The sequence below is a fragment of the Triticum aestivum genome, chromosome 7B (genome assembly GCF_018294505.1).
Source record: "Triticum aestivum cultivar Chinese Spring chromosome 7B, IWGSC CS RefSeq v2.1, whole genome shotgun sequence".
NCBI classification, from domain to species: domain Eukaryota; kingdom Viridiplantae; phylum Streptophyta; class Magnoliopsida; order Poales; family Poaceae; genus Triticum; species Triticum aestivum.
In genome coordinates this window covers 24,034,805-24,054,725 of record NC_057813.1, presented here as the reverse complement: position 1 = coordinate 24,054,725, position 19,921 = coordinate 24,034,805, and the positions used below count along the sequence as shown (strand labels likewise).

General features: G+C 47.6%; 1 protein-coding gene across 1 annotated transcript; it reads left to right on the top strand.

Annotated features, from left to right (window-relative positions):
* Positions 1 to 16,729: 16,729 nt before the first annotated feature.
* LOC123162907 (F-box protein At5g07610-like) lies at positions 16,730 to 18,287 on the top strand. The gene is made up of 2 exons (XM_044580678.1): positions 16,730 to 16,830; positions 16,935 to 18,287. The coding sequence occupies exons 1-2, from the start codon at positions 16,812 to 16,814 to the stop codon at positions 18,134 to 18,136; spliced, it is 1,221 nt and encodes a 406-aa protein (XP_044436613.1). The 5' UTR covers positions 16,730 to 16,811; the 3' UTR covers positions 18,137 to 18,287.
* Positions 18,288 to 19,921: the final 1,634 nt, after the last annotated feature.

The following is a 19,921-nucleotide window of genomic DNA, read 5'->3' as shown; positions in this document are numbered from 1 at the left end:
CACGCAGAAAGAAATCAGCTGGTGGGCTGCTATATAGGTCTCGAGTGAGAACACCCTTCCATAGCTGTTGAAGTTCCTCCACAAGAGGCTCCATGAACAAATCAAAATCCTTTCCAGGACTTTTTGGACCTGGGATGAGCAAGGCCATCATGTAGTTTGATTCTTTGGTGCAGACATTTGGAGGCATGTTGTAAGGGATAACAAGCACTGGCCACATGCTATATGTGGCGCTCTGGTGGCCAAATGGGTTAAATCCATCTGAAGCTAAGCCAAGTCTAATGTTTCTCGGGTCAGCAGCAAACTCTTTGTGTTTATCATTGAAGCTTTTCCACTCACTACCATGAGATGGATGGCTCATTACATTCTGATCTCTGTACTCCTGGTTCCTAGAATGCCACAGTACATCCTCTCTTGTTTCAGCATCATGAAACAACCTCTGCAATCTTGGTGTAATTGGAAAATGTCTCAGAACATTATGAGGAACCCTCTTCACAGCATCGCCATCTTTCCATCTTGATGATTTGCATTTCGGGCATTCACTTAAGTTGGCATAATCCTTCCGGAACAGAACACAATTATTCTTACAAACATGGATCATATCATATCCAATTCCAACTGCACGAAGGAAATTCTTCATTTTACTGTAGGTGTGTGGCAGCTCAGACGCATCTGGGAAAGATTTGCGGAAAGCAGCCAACATCGCATCGAATGATTTGTTGGTCATCCGCTCAGATGTCTTCACCTGAAGAAAGGTGACCATAGCTGAGAATACTGACAGCTTATTTCCTGGGGTGACAGCAACGTTGCATTGTTCCAACATGCGGGCCCACCATTTTTCTTCTGCAGGTGAAAGTTCACGGAATGCACGAGCATTTCGTAGCATTGTTTCAATGTTGGTCAAACTCACTGGCTCCGCCACCACCACCTCCTCCTCCTCTTCCACCTGAGCATCAGGCAGATCAAGATGGTGATCTGCTGCTTCCACGTAGTCAATAACATTGACGTTCACAGCTTCACCATGATGAACCCACCTAGTATATGTGACCGACATCCCATACAAGTGTAGATGATTTTGCACAGTTGACTGGGGTCTTGTAACTGAATTCATACAACTGCTACACGGGCAGAGCACATCTGATTTCGGACCACCGTACTCAGCTCTGATAAAGTTCATGAAGTTTTCAACCCCCTCGACATATGCAGCGGAGAATCTTCGAGCAGAAGTTATCCAAGTCCTGTCCATCTGTTAGACATACAAATTAGTTCTTCTACTAGATATTACAGGAAAAACATATATGCTTTTTTATGAAGTCCAGAAAAAAATACCTAGGTCGATGTCTAAAGCTATGGCAAGATATTTGGACGAGCAGATCTAAGTAACGAAATATATGTAAAGCTAATTCAGCAAACAGATTTGAGTGCTAAATTATGGCAGGCTGTTTCAGCAGTCAATGAGCCCGAGCACACAGCCATCGAACTATCGAAGGCCATCGCAGCAACAAAGATCGAGTATAAAACGGTGTAGAGCTATTTCACCTAACAGATTGGCTACTAGACCATGGCAATCTACGTCACAATAAATATATGGCAGGATATTTTAGCAACTAATCAGCCTTGGCATGCCATCTCAGCTAAGCAGATTGAGTGCAGAACAGGGCAAGGAAGCTTCTTAAGCAGAGCATATTGACAGTAAACTACTTCGGCAAACAGTGAGATTAACAGCGTCTATCAGCTAACATTCAGCGCTACACCGACATGAACGGGGCCTCAGTCTAGAATGCGCGTACCGTGGGAGAAGCTGACCGCCGTGCGTCTCCACACGAACGTCGCCAGCGGTGGCGGTGCTGACCGCCGTGCGCCTCCACAAGAACGTAGCCAGAGGTGGCGGCGCGGCTAGAGGACGGCAGTCTACGAGAGCGTACTGTGGGAGCGAGAGGATCGCCGTGCGTCCCCTCGACGAACCACGGCGCCGACGTATCGGCGCGGCGGGGAGGGCGGCTTTGGCGGAGCGAATGGAGTGGAGGGGGACGGGGGGAGGGGGGTTTGGGGAATATTTGGCCGAAGGGCGGTTGAATCGAATTTGGGGGGAATTTTTGTGGGGGGGGAGGATTTTCGCGCGGTGGGCGGGGGGAGTTTGGCGCATGGTCGGTTTCTCCAAGTGCAGTCCCACGTGTCAGTGAAGAGGCAAGCCGAAGCGCGTTCCGTTTGCGTGAGCCGTGTGCAGGACCGAACGTGTGTGGGGTGCAATGCGACCGCGACAGGAGTGCTGTGAGTGTACCGCCTTTTTTCCTTTTAAACTAGGTGCTTCGCCCCCTCAAAAAAAATGTTGCTTCGCCGATCCATCGATACTACTACTAGTAATCCGGTAATCCCGACTAAAACGGCACCGCCGGGTCTTTTCCCGCGCGATATGCTGGGAGGTTGGCTTAGTTGGGTTTTTTAGATTTGTCTCGGTTCAATAAAAAGCAGAGTTGGTGATGATGGTGTGCCTGTCATCCTGCAATATAGGCCGTCCGATCTATATCTAACGGATAGGAAGGAAACTATGACAATTTACCCGCACTCCTCTCCACATTTGCAGATAAGGCTTTCCCTCGTTCATCCTTTTCTCCCACAAGATCTTGATCTTCCGTGCACTAGTACTCCTACAATATGTATATTATTGTGAAAGTTCATATACACCGGCCGATATTAATGCAAACACGGCAGATTTTCATTACATTTCAAACTTTTATAAGGCAGAAAAATAAAAGAAACCCGACCCTAAACCCATTCTACAGCGGCGACCGACGTCCTCCATCTGCGATCTCTATGTACGGGGGCGGGGTTCAAGACCCGTGAAGTGAAGGTGCAGTCTCTGGCGAGGAAGAGTAGAACACGGGATACGGACCGGCCAGTTGGCACACCATGCCCTGCCGCCTCCCATGCCCTACTCATCCTCGGAGGAGTCCCCGACCTCGGCGGTGCCGGACGTTGGACGATGGCAATTAGGACGCATGGTTGACGGTGCTCCCGTCGTCGGCGCCAACGTGGCCACCGCTTGTGCGGTCGCGTCCGCGTCCGGCTACGCCGCTATTGCGTCGCGAGAGGCGACTTGAGCGAGGGCGGCGACCTCGAGCTTCATCCCCGAAGACAAGCTCTCCCACAGAGCGTTCGCACTTGTGGTCATGGCGGCTGTGGTGTCCGGTAGGAGGACGATGTGCTATGGTGTGGAGGTTAGCTGGGCGTTGCCGCTTTAAGTAGCGCATTCCAGTGAGGCCAAGCGTCCGGTGCGTCATTAAGTCGCCGGAGTTGGTTCCTCGGGCATCAAGCCTCTTAACGACGACATACAAACGGACGACATGAATGCGGGCAGCTGACGCTGACTAGGAACGCACCGTGCGACGGCGCGAGGGACGAGGGCTTTGGTGTGCCAGGGTAGTCAGCTGCGGTCATGGCAATGTTGGAGATGCCCTTTGCTCAAATGCGATCCCCGCATGTCATTGAAAAAGCAAGACGACCCGGCATGGTCTCAGGTCCAGAGGATGCAGTTGGCCGCGCTACACCACTCCGCGGACGCGTCGCGGCGCCCCGTGCATCCTCGACGAGCCGGGTGTTGGGGTGTGTTTGGATTGTGGCCAAAGTGCACCTTACCAAAATTTTGGTCATGACCCAAAGATTGGTCTTTCTTTGGATGGTTGCCATTTCTTTGGCATGCCAATGAACTCTAGCCAACTCTAGTTCATTTTTCTTGCCAATGTCGGCCAAATCATGGGCAACCAATACCTCAACCAAAATTTTGGCTACCCAATGCTTTGATGGGGCAACCTTGGGCACAAACCAAACATACCGTTGGTCGTGCCACAGCACAAACGCCACCCTCGGCACACTGAAACCGACCGTGTCTATCGACGATATGAGCGTGTCGCTCACCGCGGTCGCCGTGTCCAGAGGCGGTGCTGGAGCTGCGCCCCGTTGTTGGCCCCAAAGACCCACATGAACGGTTGTCGGTGGCGAGGAGGTCGTGGGCCAGCTCCTCCATTGGACTAGTCTGCGCTACGTCGTCCCGACGGGTGTGCCCCACATGTCGGTTTCCCTGTTTTCCCGGCCATATTCGAGCGTCAGTGCTCCGCGTTGCGCATTAGGCCTTTCACTATGTAGGCCAAGCGAGACAACTTATTGTTTATTTGAGCCGTTCAAGTGTAATCATGTGGCGTTTGCTTATTTCTCATTCCTCTCCAACCCTCTTCTCCATCGATCATGTCGCCCTCCAGTCGAGTCCATCCTCCCGCATGCCTCATTTGAACATTCCGCCGAGTATCATTCGCATGTACCCACCCTAGTCCTCTTTCAATAGATCTCCGGACCCCGAGATGAAATCGAGAGGGAACGAGTGGGGGCACGTGATACCTAAGGCGGATTCAAAATTTTGAACCGGTGATCATAGCATCCGCAAATCATATATAAAGGGTATTCAATGTTCGTTTCGTTTTTGAACGTACAATATACTCCCTCCTATCCTTTCTACCTTACATATAAGTTTTATGTGTAGTCAAAGTATCTCTACTATGATAAAAAAGGTATCAACATTCAACAACGCCCAATCAATATTGTTAGATTCGTACGTACTCCTAGATTTGTACTCGAGATGGTTTCCAATTTGACTATTGACAAGATTAATAGTACTCCTTTCACATAGGTGAGTAAGTCATCTTAGGCTGTGCACCGTGACCAAGGAGGAGGGGAAAACGAGAGACATTAATGTTTATTTGCTAATTAATAGTATTGCATGCAATGAACTAACCACTGCATGTCATGTTTGATAGTCTCAGGTCATTAAAAGCATGCACACCCTCATCTCTTATTGGTTCATATGTCAAGAAACAAGAAACGAGGTAGAAGTTAATGCACCGCGCCTACGTGTTTTGGGATTATTTGGTTTTCGTAAGATGACTTACACACCTAGACGGAGGGAGTACATGAGATGTATAATGTGAAAATTATATCATTGGAAACTCCTTTCACATACGAAATTGACCATATGCTTTGTGTAAGTTGCATGTCATATATTATTACTCTAACATTTGGTCAAAGTTAGCCTCGAAAAACGCATTAGACCCTGTATGCTTTGTGTAAGTTGCATGTCATATATTATTACTCTAACATTTGTGTAAGTTGCATGTCATATATTATTACTCTAACATTTGGTCAAAGTAGTATAGTGGAAGTGGATCCTCTGACGTAGGTATCCCTGCCTTACCCTCCCTGTCGGTCACTTGCTGGCGGACCCCATGCTTGCTAGGCCCCGCATGTCAGTTACTCAATGGGTTCGGCCACGTCAGGGGATCCTCATCCGTAGTATACTCCCTCTGTTTTTATTTACTCCGCATAAAACGGAGGGAGTAGTGGTATAATAAATGACGCGGGTGGGGGAGGGGGAGGGACGTCGGTTTGCTCTCAACTGCGGTCCCACAAGCGAGCGAAAACGCAAGACAAAGCGCGTTCCATTCGGTGAGCGACGTGGTGGGTCCAGCGTGCCAGGCTGCAACGCGAACGCGACAAGAGCGATGTACAGTCAAAATCAATTGACCGGTCGTCATCGGAACCACTATTCACACCGGAACCTTCGCTGCTCGGCCTATGCCAGCCACTGCCCTAAAACCACACCAAATCTCCAGCCCATTCCCCCACCTTTCGATCCCCTAGCCCGCATCAAGCGTCCCCTAGTTCACAGGAAAGCCATGGTGCGCCGCAAGATCACTTACTACAAGATGCTGACGCCGGAGCGCCGCGCAGAAATCGCGGCGGCGGTCGGTGCCACAGACCTCCGCTCCCAAACTCACTTTGCGGCGGGCCAATCCCCGAGTTCTCTGGAGCCAAGCTACGAGGAGGAGGAAGCCGATCCAATGTTCACTGCGGAGGTCGCAGCGCAGAAGGCCCCCGATGGGTATGAGACGATGGATGTCGACTTCGTGCCAGCGTCTGAGTCCCCCATGGTGCAGGCAGACCGGCGGTTCAACATGGCGATACTAAAGGAGGACCGGGAGGCAGAGGCTCAACTCGACGCGGAGCGCGCGCATGCCGCTGCCATCAAGGCTCTCCTGCAGGCGGAACCGGATGTCGTGGATGTGAACCGGGCGGCGGAGGCTCAACTTGAGGCGGAGCGCGCGGATGCCACTGCCATCGAGGCCCTCCTGCAGGTGGAACCGGACGTCCTGGACATGAACCGGGCGGCAGAGGCTCGACTCGACATAGAGGGCGCGGATGCCGCTCTCATCGACGCCCTCCTGCGGGCGGAACCGGAAGTCTTGGACTTGAACCGGGCGGCAGAGGCTCGACTCGACGCAGAGCGCGCGGATGCCGCTCTCATCGACGCCCTCCTGCAGGCGGAACCGGAAGTCCCGGACTTGAACCGGGCGGCGGAGGCTCGACTCGACGCGGAGCGAGCGGAGGCCGAGGACAACCACGGTGCGGAGACACACGTCGGCAGCGACGGCTGGTTCGCGCCGGCAACCAAAGACGACGAGGCCATCTCTTTCCGCGAGCAGTGATAGTTTTTCCTTATGTTGTTGTTTTTATTATTATGGATCTTTTGCTGTGTAAAAACATACTATTTGTTATGCAAGTTGCCTGAGTCTACCATTTCAGGCGGTTGGATGAATATCCTACGTCTCCTAACCCTTCTTTCCTTCTTCCTCACCTCTTCTTCTTCCCCAATAGACCACCGCATGGGCCGTACGGATACTCCTGTTGGATAAACATACTCTATGAACGAAAATTATGTGTCAGCGATAGGATGGCTGAGTTTGGTTTGTTCACATGCGACAACACGTGTCAGTGAGGGTGCGTTCCCTTGGTTGGGTTTGCGGCGTGCAGGAGCGAAGTGTGAGGGTGCGGTGCGACCGTGGCGTGCAGGAGCGACCGTGTGAGGGTGCGGTGCGACCGCGAGAGCCGTGCGCAAGTGTACCTCCTCATTTTGAAAACTTTAGGCAAGCTTGGCAAAAATGTGTGGCGAAGTTTGGCAATGCAAGGCCTAGACCAAACAGGATAAGGACGTACTACCTTTGTCCGGGTTTATTGGTCCCCATTGTATTTTGTGCCAAATTTTAAGCCACCTGCTATCTGCTACTTTTACAGTGCACTAGTTCTGCACACACTTCACCCATACTCTCACTATTGTGTTTTTATGCAAGGGTATTTCAGACTCTCCTGCCGAAAGAGAAGCAGCAAAGAAAAGAGAGAAGTCGCTCCAGCTTGGTATACGGGTAGGCAAGACACGTTACAACGCTATAAAGGGTGCAGTGTCGGCAGATGGAGACGGTAAACGTAGCTCTGTAGTTGATGACCTCGCTCGCAATGAACCACCATCTCAGGTGCTTGCTTTAACTTCGCGGTGTCATATGTGGTTGCATGTTGGTGTCTAGCTTGTATTCAAAAGGCCGAAGTCGGTCTTTATTAAGATAAGGAAAGCTATTTTTACATGAACCACCATCCCGTGAGCAGCAGAAGACAAATAGCTACTCAGGGCACTGGCCGAGCCAGTGACAAGCCCAGCAAAGACAGGCATCACCTGGAAGCCAACTAAAAAGCCACGATGGTGGCGAAGCAGCCCGCCTCCCACCAGGCTCTCAGGTCCTAGATGATCATGTTCACCACTCCAGCCGGATGTCTAGCTTGTATTGCTTCCAATTTGGTTAAATTGCGTCTGCTTAGCTTACACATTATACCTTTGAATATGACATGCCTTTCTGTTTTTGGTACATACTAGTACATCTGTGTATTAACCATGTTCTTACATCAAACTAATGTTCTTGTGGATCCCTCATCAATCACTTATGACGAGGCAGGCAGGCAAGGGGACTACTCCTCATTTAAAGAATGCAGCGTCAGCCTCCCGACATGATTCTCAAGAAACAGAAATGCTAGATGAAGATAGTGAACGTAGCTCTGTAGTTGATTACAACATTTCCCCTACACTAGCATTGCAGGTGCTTGCTCTAACTTGACAGCGTGATATGTGGTTGCATATTGCATATGGTGTCTAGATTGTAATTCTTCCAATCTGGTTAAACTACATGTGCTAGTCTGCTTAGCTTATACTCCTGTAAATGTGACATTATACCTGTTAATGTGACATGCCTTCCTGTATTTAGTACATAGTACATCTGTCTATTAAGCATGTCCTTACATAAAACTATTGTTTTTTTTGTGTCCCGCATCAATCAATATGACGAGCCACCTTTAGTATATGCAGTGCGATATTAGTTGCATCTTTCATATGATTTATAGCATGCACTGCTTCTAATTTGTTGAAATTCCATTTATGATGGGACACTTTTAACTTGGCAGTCATATTGGTTGCATCTTTCATGTGGTGTCTAGTTTGCATTGCTTCTTATTTGCCGGAATGGTTTCTGCTTAGTTTACACAAACAGTTGTGAACATGCCATGCCGTCCTGTTTTTCATACATATTCCATCCTGGTATCATGTGTTTGCCTTACATCAAAGTAGTGATTGTCAGTATCATGCATGAATGAGTTCTGAAGACAGAATTTTTTTACTTTTTCTTGTCGGTTTTACTTGCCAATTCAAAATCAATAAAGCGGAAGGAAGTTAGCAAGGCAGCGGATAAAGGTGCTCCTTCCAAACGGAGGGCCTCTACAGTTTCTACTCCTCCACACCCCCAAGATGATTTCCAAGACAACACATGCATAGACACTCAACAAAGATGTGTTTATGATGAGCACGTCTCCCCTAGTGCAGCATCACTGGTGCTCCCTCTAACTTGGCATTGTTATATGTGGTTGCATGTTATGTGTGATGTCTAGCTTGTATTGCTTCTAATTTTGTTGAATTCCATCTGCTTACTTTACACATTATACTTGAATAAGACACGTGTTCCTGTTTCTAGAACATACAATATCTGTCTATCACACCATGTTCTTACATCAAAAAATGGCTTGCTGTTTTCTTCAGCTAGTGGCTGCACGTTAAGAATAAATTTTGTATCGCACCAAAACAAACTACAACTATATAACAAAAGGAAAGTTGGCATAAAACTTAACAGTCTAGCAGATAAATGCACCACCAGAAGTTCAGAAGCTTGGTTCATTTGACCTGACTGTTACATTTTCATGCTGTATTGTCTGATGGAACACCATAACCCTCGCCTTCATTTCCCCTAGGCTCCTGAACAACATAGCAAATGTCTGATAGTCTGGTTTCAAAACCATGCATATCTTGACGACATCAAAACAGCAGCTGCCATATCATGGGGAAAAAAAGAGGAGCAGCCAGCTTTCTCACTTGGTGTGGAGGCCGGTGTAGGCGTGCTCGATGCCGTTGACGAAGTGGAGCACGGAGGGGAAGCCGTTGACCCCGACGGCGGAGGCGGCCTTGGGGAACCGCTCCCCGTCGAGCTTTGCGAAGGCAACGACGCTCCCCATGGCGCGCAGCGCCGCGGAGGCCTCGGCGAAGCGCGGCATGAGCTTGGCGCTGCGCTCGCACCACGGCGCGTACCCGAGGAGCAGCAGCTCCAGGTGGTCCTGCACGGCGCGAGCCGCGTTGTCGTTGTCGAGCACCAGCACTATGGACTGCATCCGCCGCACTGCCTCCGCGCCCCCGCCCCGGCCTGCGCCCGGTGGCGCCGCGTCCTCCTCCTCGTCGTCCACGGCCAGCAGCGCCTCCAGCACCTCCGAGTCGTCCACCTCGTCCACATCGAGCTTCGCCGCCGCGGCCGACACCGCGAGCAGCGCGGCGAGGAGCGCCACCGCCGCGAGGAGCCGCATCGCCCTCATCGCGTCCTCCTCCGAGATCTAGGAGAGGGAATCCCGCGCGCATGACGCCGCCACGAGGAGAGGAGGGGAGATCGAAGGCGTGTGAGAATGGAAGGGGCCGCGGCGTGCTATTACTAGTGGTGAGGTGCTAATGGAGACTGGCGAGGGAGCTCGAGTGTTCAAACGGCAATGACGAGCGCACGCCGCTGCGCCGCGGCGGTCATGGGCGGGCACGGATGAGGCTGGCGGGTGGGGCCATGTCGACGGCGGGGCCGCCTGGCAGTGGGGGCGGCCGGCGAGCGGGGACGTGTCGGTGAGACGGGACGGGAGCACATGGGGTTGGGATCGCGCCCGCGTGATTGGTGGTTAAGCTAAGCTAAGCCGGTGAAGCTGCATCTGCATCACTGCATGTGATCGGCCAAGGAAGGTCAGCTCTCCTTGGCTTCTCTAACGAGGTCAAAGGCCTTTTATCTGGATCAAAAATAATTGGAGGGGTTTTGCTGGATTCAAATTCAATAAATATTTCGTCGCAATTGCTAGTCCTGGAAACAAAAAGTTATATTTCAATCGATTTGGAGGGAGGGAGGGAGCAGTGCGGCCCCAAGCTCGAGCCGACGAGGGTGAGCCAAGATATCGCCGGAGGAGGGGATGAAAGCGGTCGGCTGGTATGGGTGGGTTGGGTGGAAGGGGTCGAGTTTTTACTTCTTGAACCGGGCATAAACCCCTTTTCGTTACAAAGCATAATGAAAATACAATTTGTCCAGATCGAGCAAGATATTGTTGAAAGCGAAAAAGGGGATAAGCGATTTTAGATTACTATAAGTAAACCCACTATACGTGCTCGCAATCGACACACACAGCATGGGATGAGAACCTGATTGCACGACAAAAACTAAACTATTGGAGATAAGATAAACCTCACGGTGTTCGGAAGACTATAGCATAGCCAAAAAGACAATATCAAACGTGGAGAACGCCAAGAGCCTTCAAGCAGAACCACATGCAGCAGGAACAACTTCAATAGCATACGGAGAAGGGAGAACTATTACTCGTGTTTGGCCTCGGCGGCCTCCTGGATCGCTGCACAATTCCTCATCATGTGGGTAGCATTGCTCCGGAGCAGCGTAGCTCCATACCTCAGCGAGTGAAAGTGCATTCTTTTCTAAATGGAATTTTGGCGTGATGACGATATGGTTAGTAGAACTAATGACGATTGCTAAGATTTATATCACGTTGTTGGTTCCTTGGATAATTATTGTGGAGATGGTTGCCCCCCCCCACCACCAAAAAAGATCAAAGGCTTGGTTTATGGAGACTCGAAGGTTTTATTTGAGACGTATGGCAACCGCACTATCAGGAGAGGGCAAGGTGGTAGAAAGACGGTGTGGGAACACCTAAAACTCATATACCAGCCTTACTACGCCTACCACCGAGAAAGTACCTTGCATCCATTGCACTTCATGTTCTCTGTGTGTCTAAGGGGTGTGTGCCCAAAAGTTGTTGGTCATCCCGTGCACATGGGATACCACGCAACCCTTTAGGCACCCCATGTGCACGGGGTCCTAGACATTTGTGCCCACGGGGTGGTGTTTTAGTCTTTGGACACAGATGTCTACTACGTAACTTTTTTTCTTGTAGATGTTGGGCCTTCAAGCGCAGAGTTTTGTAGGACAGCAGCAAATTTTCCCTCCGGCTGGAAAACTGGATTTAACCCTGGTAGGTACCTCTGCGCCGCGCTCCCCGTTCCCCTCCGCGTCGCCTCCTCACGTCCCCATCCGCACGTCGAGTCTAGGAGCTCGTCCATGGAGTGCTCCTTGTAGCTATGGTTGGTACGGAGGAAATAGTAATGGTTGCTTGATCTGTTTCATGCCTACATATATCATGCTCAATTCTTACCATGATCATCCCTCCTTATTTTTGTTGATTATCTTTGTTTATTTCTATAAATCTCATGATTTATGCCTGTATATAACAAGTGATTCTTAAGTAAAAATGCATAGCACTGTAGCTAATGTGGCGACACATTCATGTTCATAAAATCCAAAATGAAACAGTTTTAATAGTCCACATGAATTAGGAGGGGGGAAATGTCGTCGTTCCAATCAGGCCTTGGCTACGTTTGCAGTATCATTTTACTGTTGTTGCAGCAGAAGTGTCTATCCATCTACTGTTTAGGCAAGTGTTTTTATCATTGCAAGTGACCGTAATACAGGGCTAGGCAGACACGATTATCAGCAATTTTGCACTGCAATATAGCTCAAGACACACTTGGTTTTTAGCGCTTCTCTAGTGTGATATTGCTGCTCAGGACTCAAGGGGTTCTCTTGTACAATTCTCACCATCTGTACCATATCTAATACTATCACATGTTGAAACTTTTGTGAATTGCCACGGCATATTATGTGTAGTTTTGGGATAGGAGTACCAAACTGAATTTGTGTACTTAAGCCATGATCACTTCAGAAGTACTAGCACTCCTGTTAACTGTGGCAAAAGAAATTGAACATGTTTTTTTATGATAATTGTGCTAAAATATCACATTCCATGATCTCTTTTTAGTATGGGTAGCAAGATATGCATGGACATTTTAGAAACAATGATGATTTTTTATGTGCAAAAGTACCATGCAGTCAGCATCATGGTACTTACTAGTACTAGTAAGATAAATTGCTCCTCCCCAGCTCCATGCTAATAAATAAATAGTATTGTTGCCCATCCGTTTTAGCTTTCATGTGCAAAATTTACTAGTATCCATGTAGTACTAGAAATGTTTGCACATCTAGCTTTAGACGAACATGCTTGTGAGCGCAAATCGGTGAGATAAATTGCGAGGCAAAATGTATCTTCAGTACATGCTTTCCTCGGTGGGATAAATTGCGAGGCAAAACGTATCTTCATGTATATGCGGGTCTGTATCGGTCCGCGGGGCGGTCGAGACGTACTTTCTTCTGCAAACCGGAGAAAAATGTGGGGGGCTTTGTGGGCGTCTGAACAGCAACCACACGCGCTTTTGACCACCCGGACCCACCCAAACCCCCCACTCCCTCGCCCGCGCGCGTTCCTGCCTGGCGCTAGCTGCCCGCATTCATGCCACTATAGAGCACGCCACTCCACATTGAAGACGGTTTAGGGCGGATGTGACCTCTCACTGCCTCCGCCACTGAAGCGGTGCGTCGGCCAAAGGTGCCGCCTATGATGCGTCCCCGGTGTCCGTGTACTGTTCAATGCCGAAGACGCTTTACTGGATGGGACGAGATAGATATCTACCATGCCCATTGAATGCCACGACCATTTGTATGCCGCTATTAAGCAGCCTCGCCAGTTGAGAAACCCACTTAGGCGCCCGCATTGACGCACCCAGATGCCTGGCCCACCGGAATCCGCTATTTAGAAGTAGCCACACTCGCTAACTTCGTGCCACAACACAAGGCGCTCCCCATCCTCCTCCCTTGCACTGAATCCACCATGATTGTAGCTCCGTGGGAGAGCCTTTCCACAGAAATGAAGCACGAGGTGGCCACCCTTGCTGCCGCCTGGCAGATCTGTCATGCCCGAGGTGTCCGACGACGAGGACGACCCATGATGGAGACGGATCCGACGACACCGCCCCCGCTCCCGCGCCTGTGCATGTCGGCTTTACCATGGAGCAGGCGTAGGCGCACTACAACACCGCCATGGCGGAGGTGCAGCCTGCGCCGGTGGCTTTGTCAACATTCCAGCAGGCGCAGGAGGAAGAGCGGTACATGTCCCTCCCTGGAGTGGCACCGGCTGGCGGAGGGTCAGATCTACGGCGAGCGAGGAGGCCATGGCGGCCATGGCCATGGCGGCCATGGCCATGGCGGCCATGGCCATGGCGAACCCCAAATTCGTCGCGACGCAGCATGCCATTTGTGATGTCGTCCGCGCTCAAGCCGCCGCTCGCCAGGAAGCGGCGGCAACCGAGACGCAGCTCCAGACAATCGCGAAGGAGAACAATGCCGGCTGCACCTCCTACGCGCCATCGATGAACTATCTGGTTGCTCGGTGGGACGACGACAATGCGGACGGCACCATTTTCATCGTGGACCTCACGTCCACCGGCAACAGACAAGACACAAACTCCTCCGATGATGAGTAGGGCACAGGAGACGGCACGGCCTTGTGTCCCATGTGGGCTAGTCAGTCTCCCGTGTTCTACTCTTCCTCGCCAGAGACCGCGAGTTCATTTCTTGTTTGTTCTAAATGTTTGAAATCTAATAAAAATCCATCGTGTTTGCATGAATGTTGTCAGTTTGTATGAAAGTTGCCCATGTTTGCATGAATTTCATTCGGTTTATTGAAAAACTCTTTGCAATATATGCGGGCGGCGTTGGATGGTGGTCTCCCGCATCCGTGTATGCGGATTGGTCTCACCTGTCCGCGGATGGATGCGGGAGGAAATTCGTGGGTTGCCTTTGGAGATGCCTTACATGACATTAAAACGGCCTTAAAAGGATTGGCATCCCACAAAATCTCAAAAGTGGGGAGAAAATGCAATGCAATGGCACATGGAATAGTTGCGTCGGCCGGGAAGAATGGGGACCCATACAGTATAAAATTGAGTCATTTATTTTAAAACGGAGGGAGTACATGATTACATACGTCCTAGAGTGTCTACTTACTAATTGCAGATGTCCCAGAGTGTCTACGTTCCCCTTTAAATTTTGAATGTATCCCTACCTAGAGTAATACTCCCTCTGTAAACTAATATAAGAACGTTTAAAATACTAAAGTAGTGATCTAAACACTCTTATATTAGTTTACAGAGAGAGTATGTTTTACTCTTGATCCTCCTAAATAAAAAGGGACGGGGGCGATTTAAGAAGGCCCGTTGGACGGTGTTTCAGGCCGATTTGGGAGTCCCGTACTCACGTTGGAGACGCTCTTACACGAGAGCTCCTATGCACCGCTCGTTGCGGCGAATTGTCGAGCGGACGCACAGGCGCATCTCCAGCTGGGCCAGCCCATTAGCACAACACAGTCAAAAAATCCCAAAAAACTCCGCTCGAGGGAGGGATCGAACCAGGGGGAGCTCCTGTATGACGCCCGCGAGCGTCAAGCTGTCGATCCTTCGCTGAACAGAATCGCGAACGGGCCGGCCCAGTTGGAGCTAGCGAAATCCAGGCACGTAAAAAAAAATAACCAGAAAATTGTTGCGCCAGAAAGAGAGCTCGAACCCATTATCTCTGATAAGTGTATAGCTCATCCAAACCAATAGACCAGACAGGTCCTAGACCTAGATTTTCGGCGCCCAACTTTAAGAACCAATGTATATCGCCTGATCAATTAAACTACTATATACAACAGCAGATTTGTTACTTTTTTCAAACTTTTCAACAATTCTTGCGGGAAATGAACAATTTTTCTTAAATTTAGAACAAAAATTTGAAATTTCAAATGATGAACAATTTTTAAATATACATTGAACATTTTTTGACATACGCTGAACAACTTTTAAATCAGACTGAACATTTTTAATGTACACTGGACAAATATTTAAATACACAATGAACATTTTGGTTATATATGCTGAACAATATTTAAATAATCATTGAACATTTCTGTGAATATATGTTGAACAATTTCAAAATACACAATGAACATTTTCTTAAATATATGATAAACATGTTTGTATATAAATATGCAATGAGAATGCATAATATACGAAAAAGAAAAGAAAAAGAAAAAAAAGACGGAAAAGAATAGAAACAGAAAAGCAGAAAGAAATGAAAGAAACAGAAAAAAAGAAGAAAAAGCAGCCGACCGTGGGCCGGCCCAAACTGGGGCGTCGAGTGGCTAGGCTTCAGCGGAGCCACATCCTTTTGACGCGCGCGGGCGTCAAATAGGATCTGCCCGAACCAGGGACCTAGCATAGCCAACGCACTAGACAAGCTTTCTTGGTTTGCCATGGCGCACGAATCTAAATGTAATGAAGATCCGAACATTTTCTCAAATTCCTAACGCGAAAATTATTTTGAAAAAGGGTTTCTTAAAAAGCGATCACTTTCCAAATTTTAGAAGAAAAACTAAAAGGCTTGAACAAAGTTTTGATAAAATGAACACTTTTTAAAATCCCGAACATTTTTTGAATTTAGAGAACAAAATTTTGAAATCAAGAACAAAAATTGAACATGAATTGTTTTTAAAGCAGGAACATTTTTTTAAATCTTGAGAACAAATTTAGAAGCGTGGAAATTTATTTAAAGCATGAACTTTTTTTTTTGAATCTTGAGAACAAATTTTGAAACATAGAAATTTTTTGAAAGCGCAAACAATTTCTTAAAGCACGAACATTTTTTGAATATTGAGAACAAATTTTGAAACTGAGAACAAATTTGAAAAATCCCAAAAAAATTTGGAAGCGCGAACATTTCTTGAAAATGTGAAGAAAAAAATTGATGTCTGGTATATTATATTAATTTTGAAAGTTTTGAACTTTTTTGTGTAATGAGAACATATTTTTTGAAAACTGAACATTTTATGGAAAGGCAAACAAATATGAATATTTTGAAAAAAAGAGAAAATAAAAAGAAAATGAAATAAGAAACCAAAGAAAGAAAACAAACAGAAAAAATGTAAAAGAAGAAGAAAAAAAGAAACATAAAGCAATTTGAAAATCTGAAGAACAAAAAGGATATAGAAAGAGTAGAAAAAGGAATTGAAAAAATGAAATAAAGAAACAGAAAAACAAAGAAAGAAGAAAAAAAGAGAAAGAAAAAAAAACAGTGAAAAACCCTGTTCAAGAACCTTCTGGAAGGTTCCCAAAACCGGTCAGGAACCTTCCAGAAAGTACCCAAAACTGGATACTGTAGCGCGTGTACTATCTAGTAGTTGGGCCGGCTCGGATCGCTAGGTCGCTCGCCTCTGTGCGTTCGCTCGACATTCTGCCGCAATGAGCGTCCGCTAGGATATTCCCTCTTACACAGCCGAGATAAAAGCGCAACACATCGTCCCTCACCCCGTCCGTCTTCGAGTTCCAGGCCACCTCGCCCCGCCGTCGCGCACCCAAAACCTCTGCGGTGGCGGACTCCCTCGCAATGACTCGCTTCTCTGCTGGTACGTAGTAGTACGTACGCTACGTTCGCTGTAGATTCATCTCTTCCTCCCTACTTCCCTCACCGACGGCGATGCAATCTCTCCTCCTCCGCCCCCGTTCGCAGGTTGGCCGCCTCCTCTCCCCCCGGCGATGGCGGACGGCCCCAAGGACATCGGTAATAGGCGGAAGCCAGCGGAGGGACTCACCGAAGACCTCCTCATCGAGATCCTGTCGCGCGTGCCGTACAGATCGCTGTGCCGCTTCAAGCGCGTCTCCAAGCAGTGGCGCGGCATCATATCCCACCCCGACAACCGCAAGGTGCTGCCGCAGTACCATCTCCAAGAACTCACCGGCTTCCTCTACAAGCGCCAGCACCCCATCACGGGCTGTTTCTTAGGTCGCAACTTCGCCCATGTCTCGGCGGGAGACAGCCCTCGTATCCGCCCTTCCCTCCCCTTCCTGCCTGACTGTCATCAGTTCCACCTTCTGGACAGCTGCAACGGCCTGCTCCTCTGCCGCCGCTTCGAGACCCCTGAGTCGTGGGAATTTGATTACGTCATGTGCAATCCTGCCACGGAGAAGTGGGTCGTCTTGCCCGGCTTCTTCGGCAATTGGCAGACAGCTCGCCTGGGTTTCGACCCGGCCGTCTCCTCGCACTTCCATGTGTTTCACTTCCTGGAACACGAAATAGATGGGTATCCTGACGATGATGATTACGAAAGTGATGGACACGTCAAAGGGGTTGAGATCTACTCGTCGGAAACCAGGGCCTGGAGTCACAAGGACAGCGCTTGGGGCTTCCCAACTAGAATAGCGCGTGATTCTAAAAGTGCCTTTGTCAATGGTTTTCTGCATTTGATCACCGCCGAGGATGCGGTGGTGGCAGTGGATGTGGAGGGAACTACTTGGAGGGTTATTCCTATGCCAGATGATCCGGATGCCCCTGCAATAGATCCTGCTTACGGGTTCATTGATCTGTCTCAAGGGCGTTTGTATTTAGCAAATACTGATCAACATGATAAGTATAGACTATCGATCTGGGTTCTTGAGGACTATGACAGTCAAGTGTGGGTCTTGAAGCACAGTGTCACGTATATGCATCTATTTGGAGTGAAGTATGCCCATCATGGAAGCCAGTATCATATTGTCGGCCTCCACCCGCAGCAAAATATGATTTTCTTAGTTTATGGGCATGACAAAAAACTCATGTCTTATGGCATCGATTGTGGGAAAGTGCAGCTCATCCAAGATCTTGGACATGATTCCGTGCGACCCTACCTTCCTTATGTTCCCTTGTATTCAGATGAATTGGCAGATTGGCACTGATAATCTGGCTCGCATATCACTGCTCCATTGTTGACCTTTCAGATAATGTTGAATCATATAGGTCCCAACTCCCAAGTAATACCAGCAGCTATTTGGTTAGATCTTTCTCATGTTGCATTACTTCTCCTTTGTTCTCGATTGTACACGTAACCTCGCCTTATGGGGCTACCTGATCCAATTAACTTAGGCCCAGTTCTTTTGCCAGAATCTTCTGGCAAAAGAACTGGGCCTTAGTAGTGCCTCTTATGTAAACATACATGTGTTTATGGTTGGTAGCAGCATAGGTGCAACAGCCTTTGCTATTAATTTGATGGAACTAAAATTTATTTATACCATGATTGTTGTCTGTGATTGTCTAGAATGTTGTGTTGGGCTGTTGGCATATGCCCTCTTACAATTACTGTATTTGTGTTGTATGTTGAATTTTATCGTGCATTCAAACTATGTAATCATATAATACCGTGAAACATGGCAGGGAAATATATGTTCTTTTCCTCTTTGTCAATGTAGTGACATCTTTTACCTTCGACATACTAGTGAACAAGAGAGCATTCGAGAGTTTATGTTCCTTTGCTCCTGTAAATGTTGAAATGATCAACAGTAGTAAAGCACAACTATTATTTTCTATTAGATGTTGTCAGGAGTCTAAAGCATCATAACTCTGATTCTAATTTTTTGTCGACACTAGTAGAAAAGGGGGTAATGGTCCAGGCAGGGCCAGCCCATTAGTCCCGGTTCAGTCTAGAACCGGGACCAATGGGGGTATTGGACCCGGTTCGTGAACCCCGGGGGCCGGCCGGGCCACGTGGGCCATTGGTCCCGGTTCGTCTGGACCTTTTGGTCCCGGTTGGTGGGACGAACCGGGACCAATGGTCCTCGCTCCTGGCCCACCACTATTGGTCCCGGTTGGAGGTATGAACCGAGACCAAAGGCTGCCCTTTAGTTCTGGTTCAGGCCACCAACCGGGACTAAAGGGTTGGTCCTCGTTGCGGCCAGAGTTTAGTCCCACCTCACCAACCGAAGGGGGTTCATACTGGTTTATAAGCCCCTCTCTCTCTCTGCCGTGTTGAGCTCCTCTCAAAATGAAAATAGATGCCCTTATACAGGGAATTTGACCTAAATTCATACTGAATTTCTCTGAAGTTAGTAGAAATTTATTATGAATTTAGGTCGAATTTTCTCTATAAGCGCATCTATGCTCATTTTTTTAGTAAAGTTAATCACAACTATTTTTTCATCTATTTATTTCTGAGTAGTTTTTTATATAGTTTTTTTTTCTTTTCTGCTATATTTATTTTCTTCTTTTTATTTCTGAGTTGTAATAAGTCATTAAAAATAAGCATCTATGCTCATTTTTTTAGTAAAGTTAATCACAACTATTTTTTCTTCTCTTTATTTCTGAGTAGTTTTTATATAGTTTTTTTTCTTTTCTGCTATATTTATTTTTTCTTTTTATTTCTGAGTTGTAATAAGTCATTAAAAATAAGCATCTATGCTCATTTTTTTAGTAAAGTTAATCACAACTATTTTTTCTTCTATTTATTTCTAAGTAGTTTTTATATAGTTTTTTTCCTTTTCTACTATATTTATTTTTTTCTTTTTATTTCTGAGTTTTAATAAGTCATTAAAAATAAGCATCTATGCTCATTTTTTTAGTAAAGTTAATCAAAACTATTTTTTCTTCTATTTATTTTTGAGTAGTTTTTTATATAGCTTTTTTTCTTTTCTGCTACATTTATTTTTTTTCTTTTTATTTCTGAGTTGTAAAAAGTCATTAAAAATAAA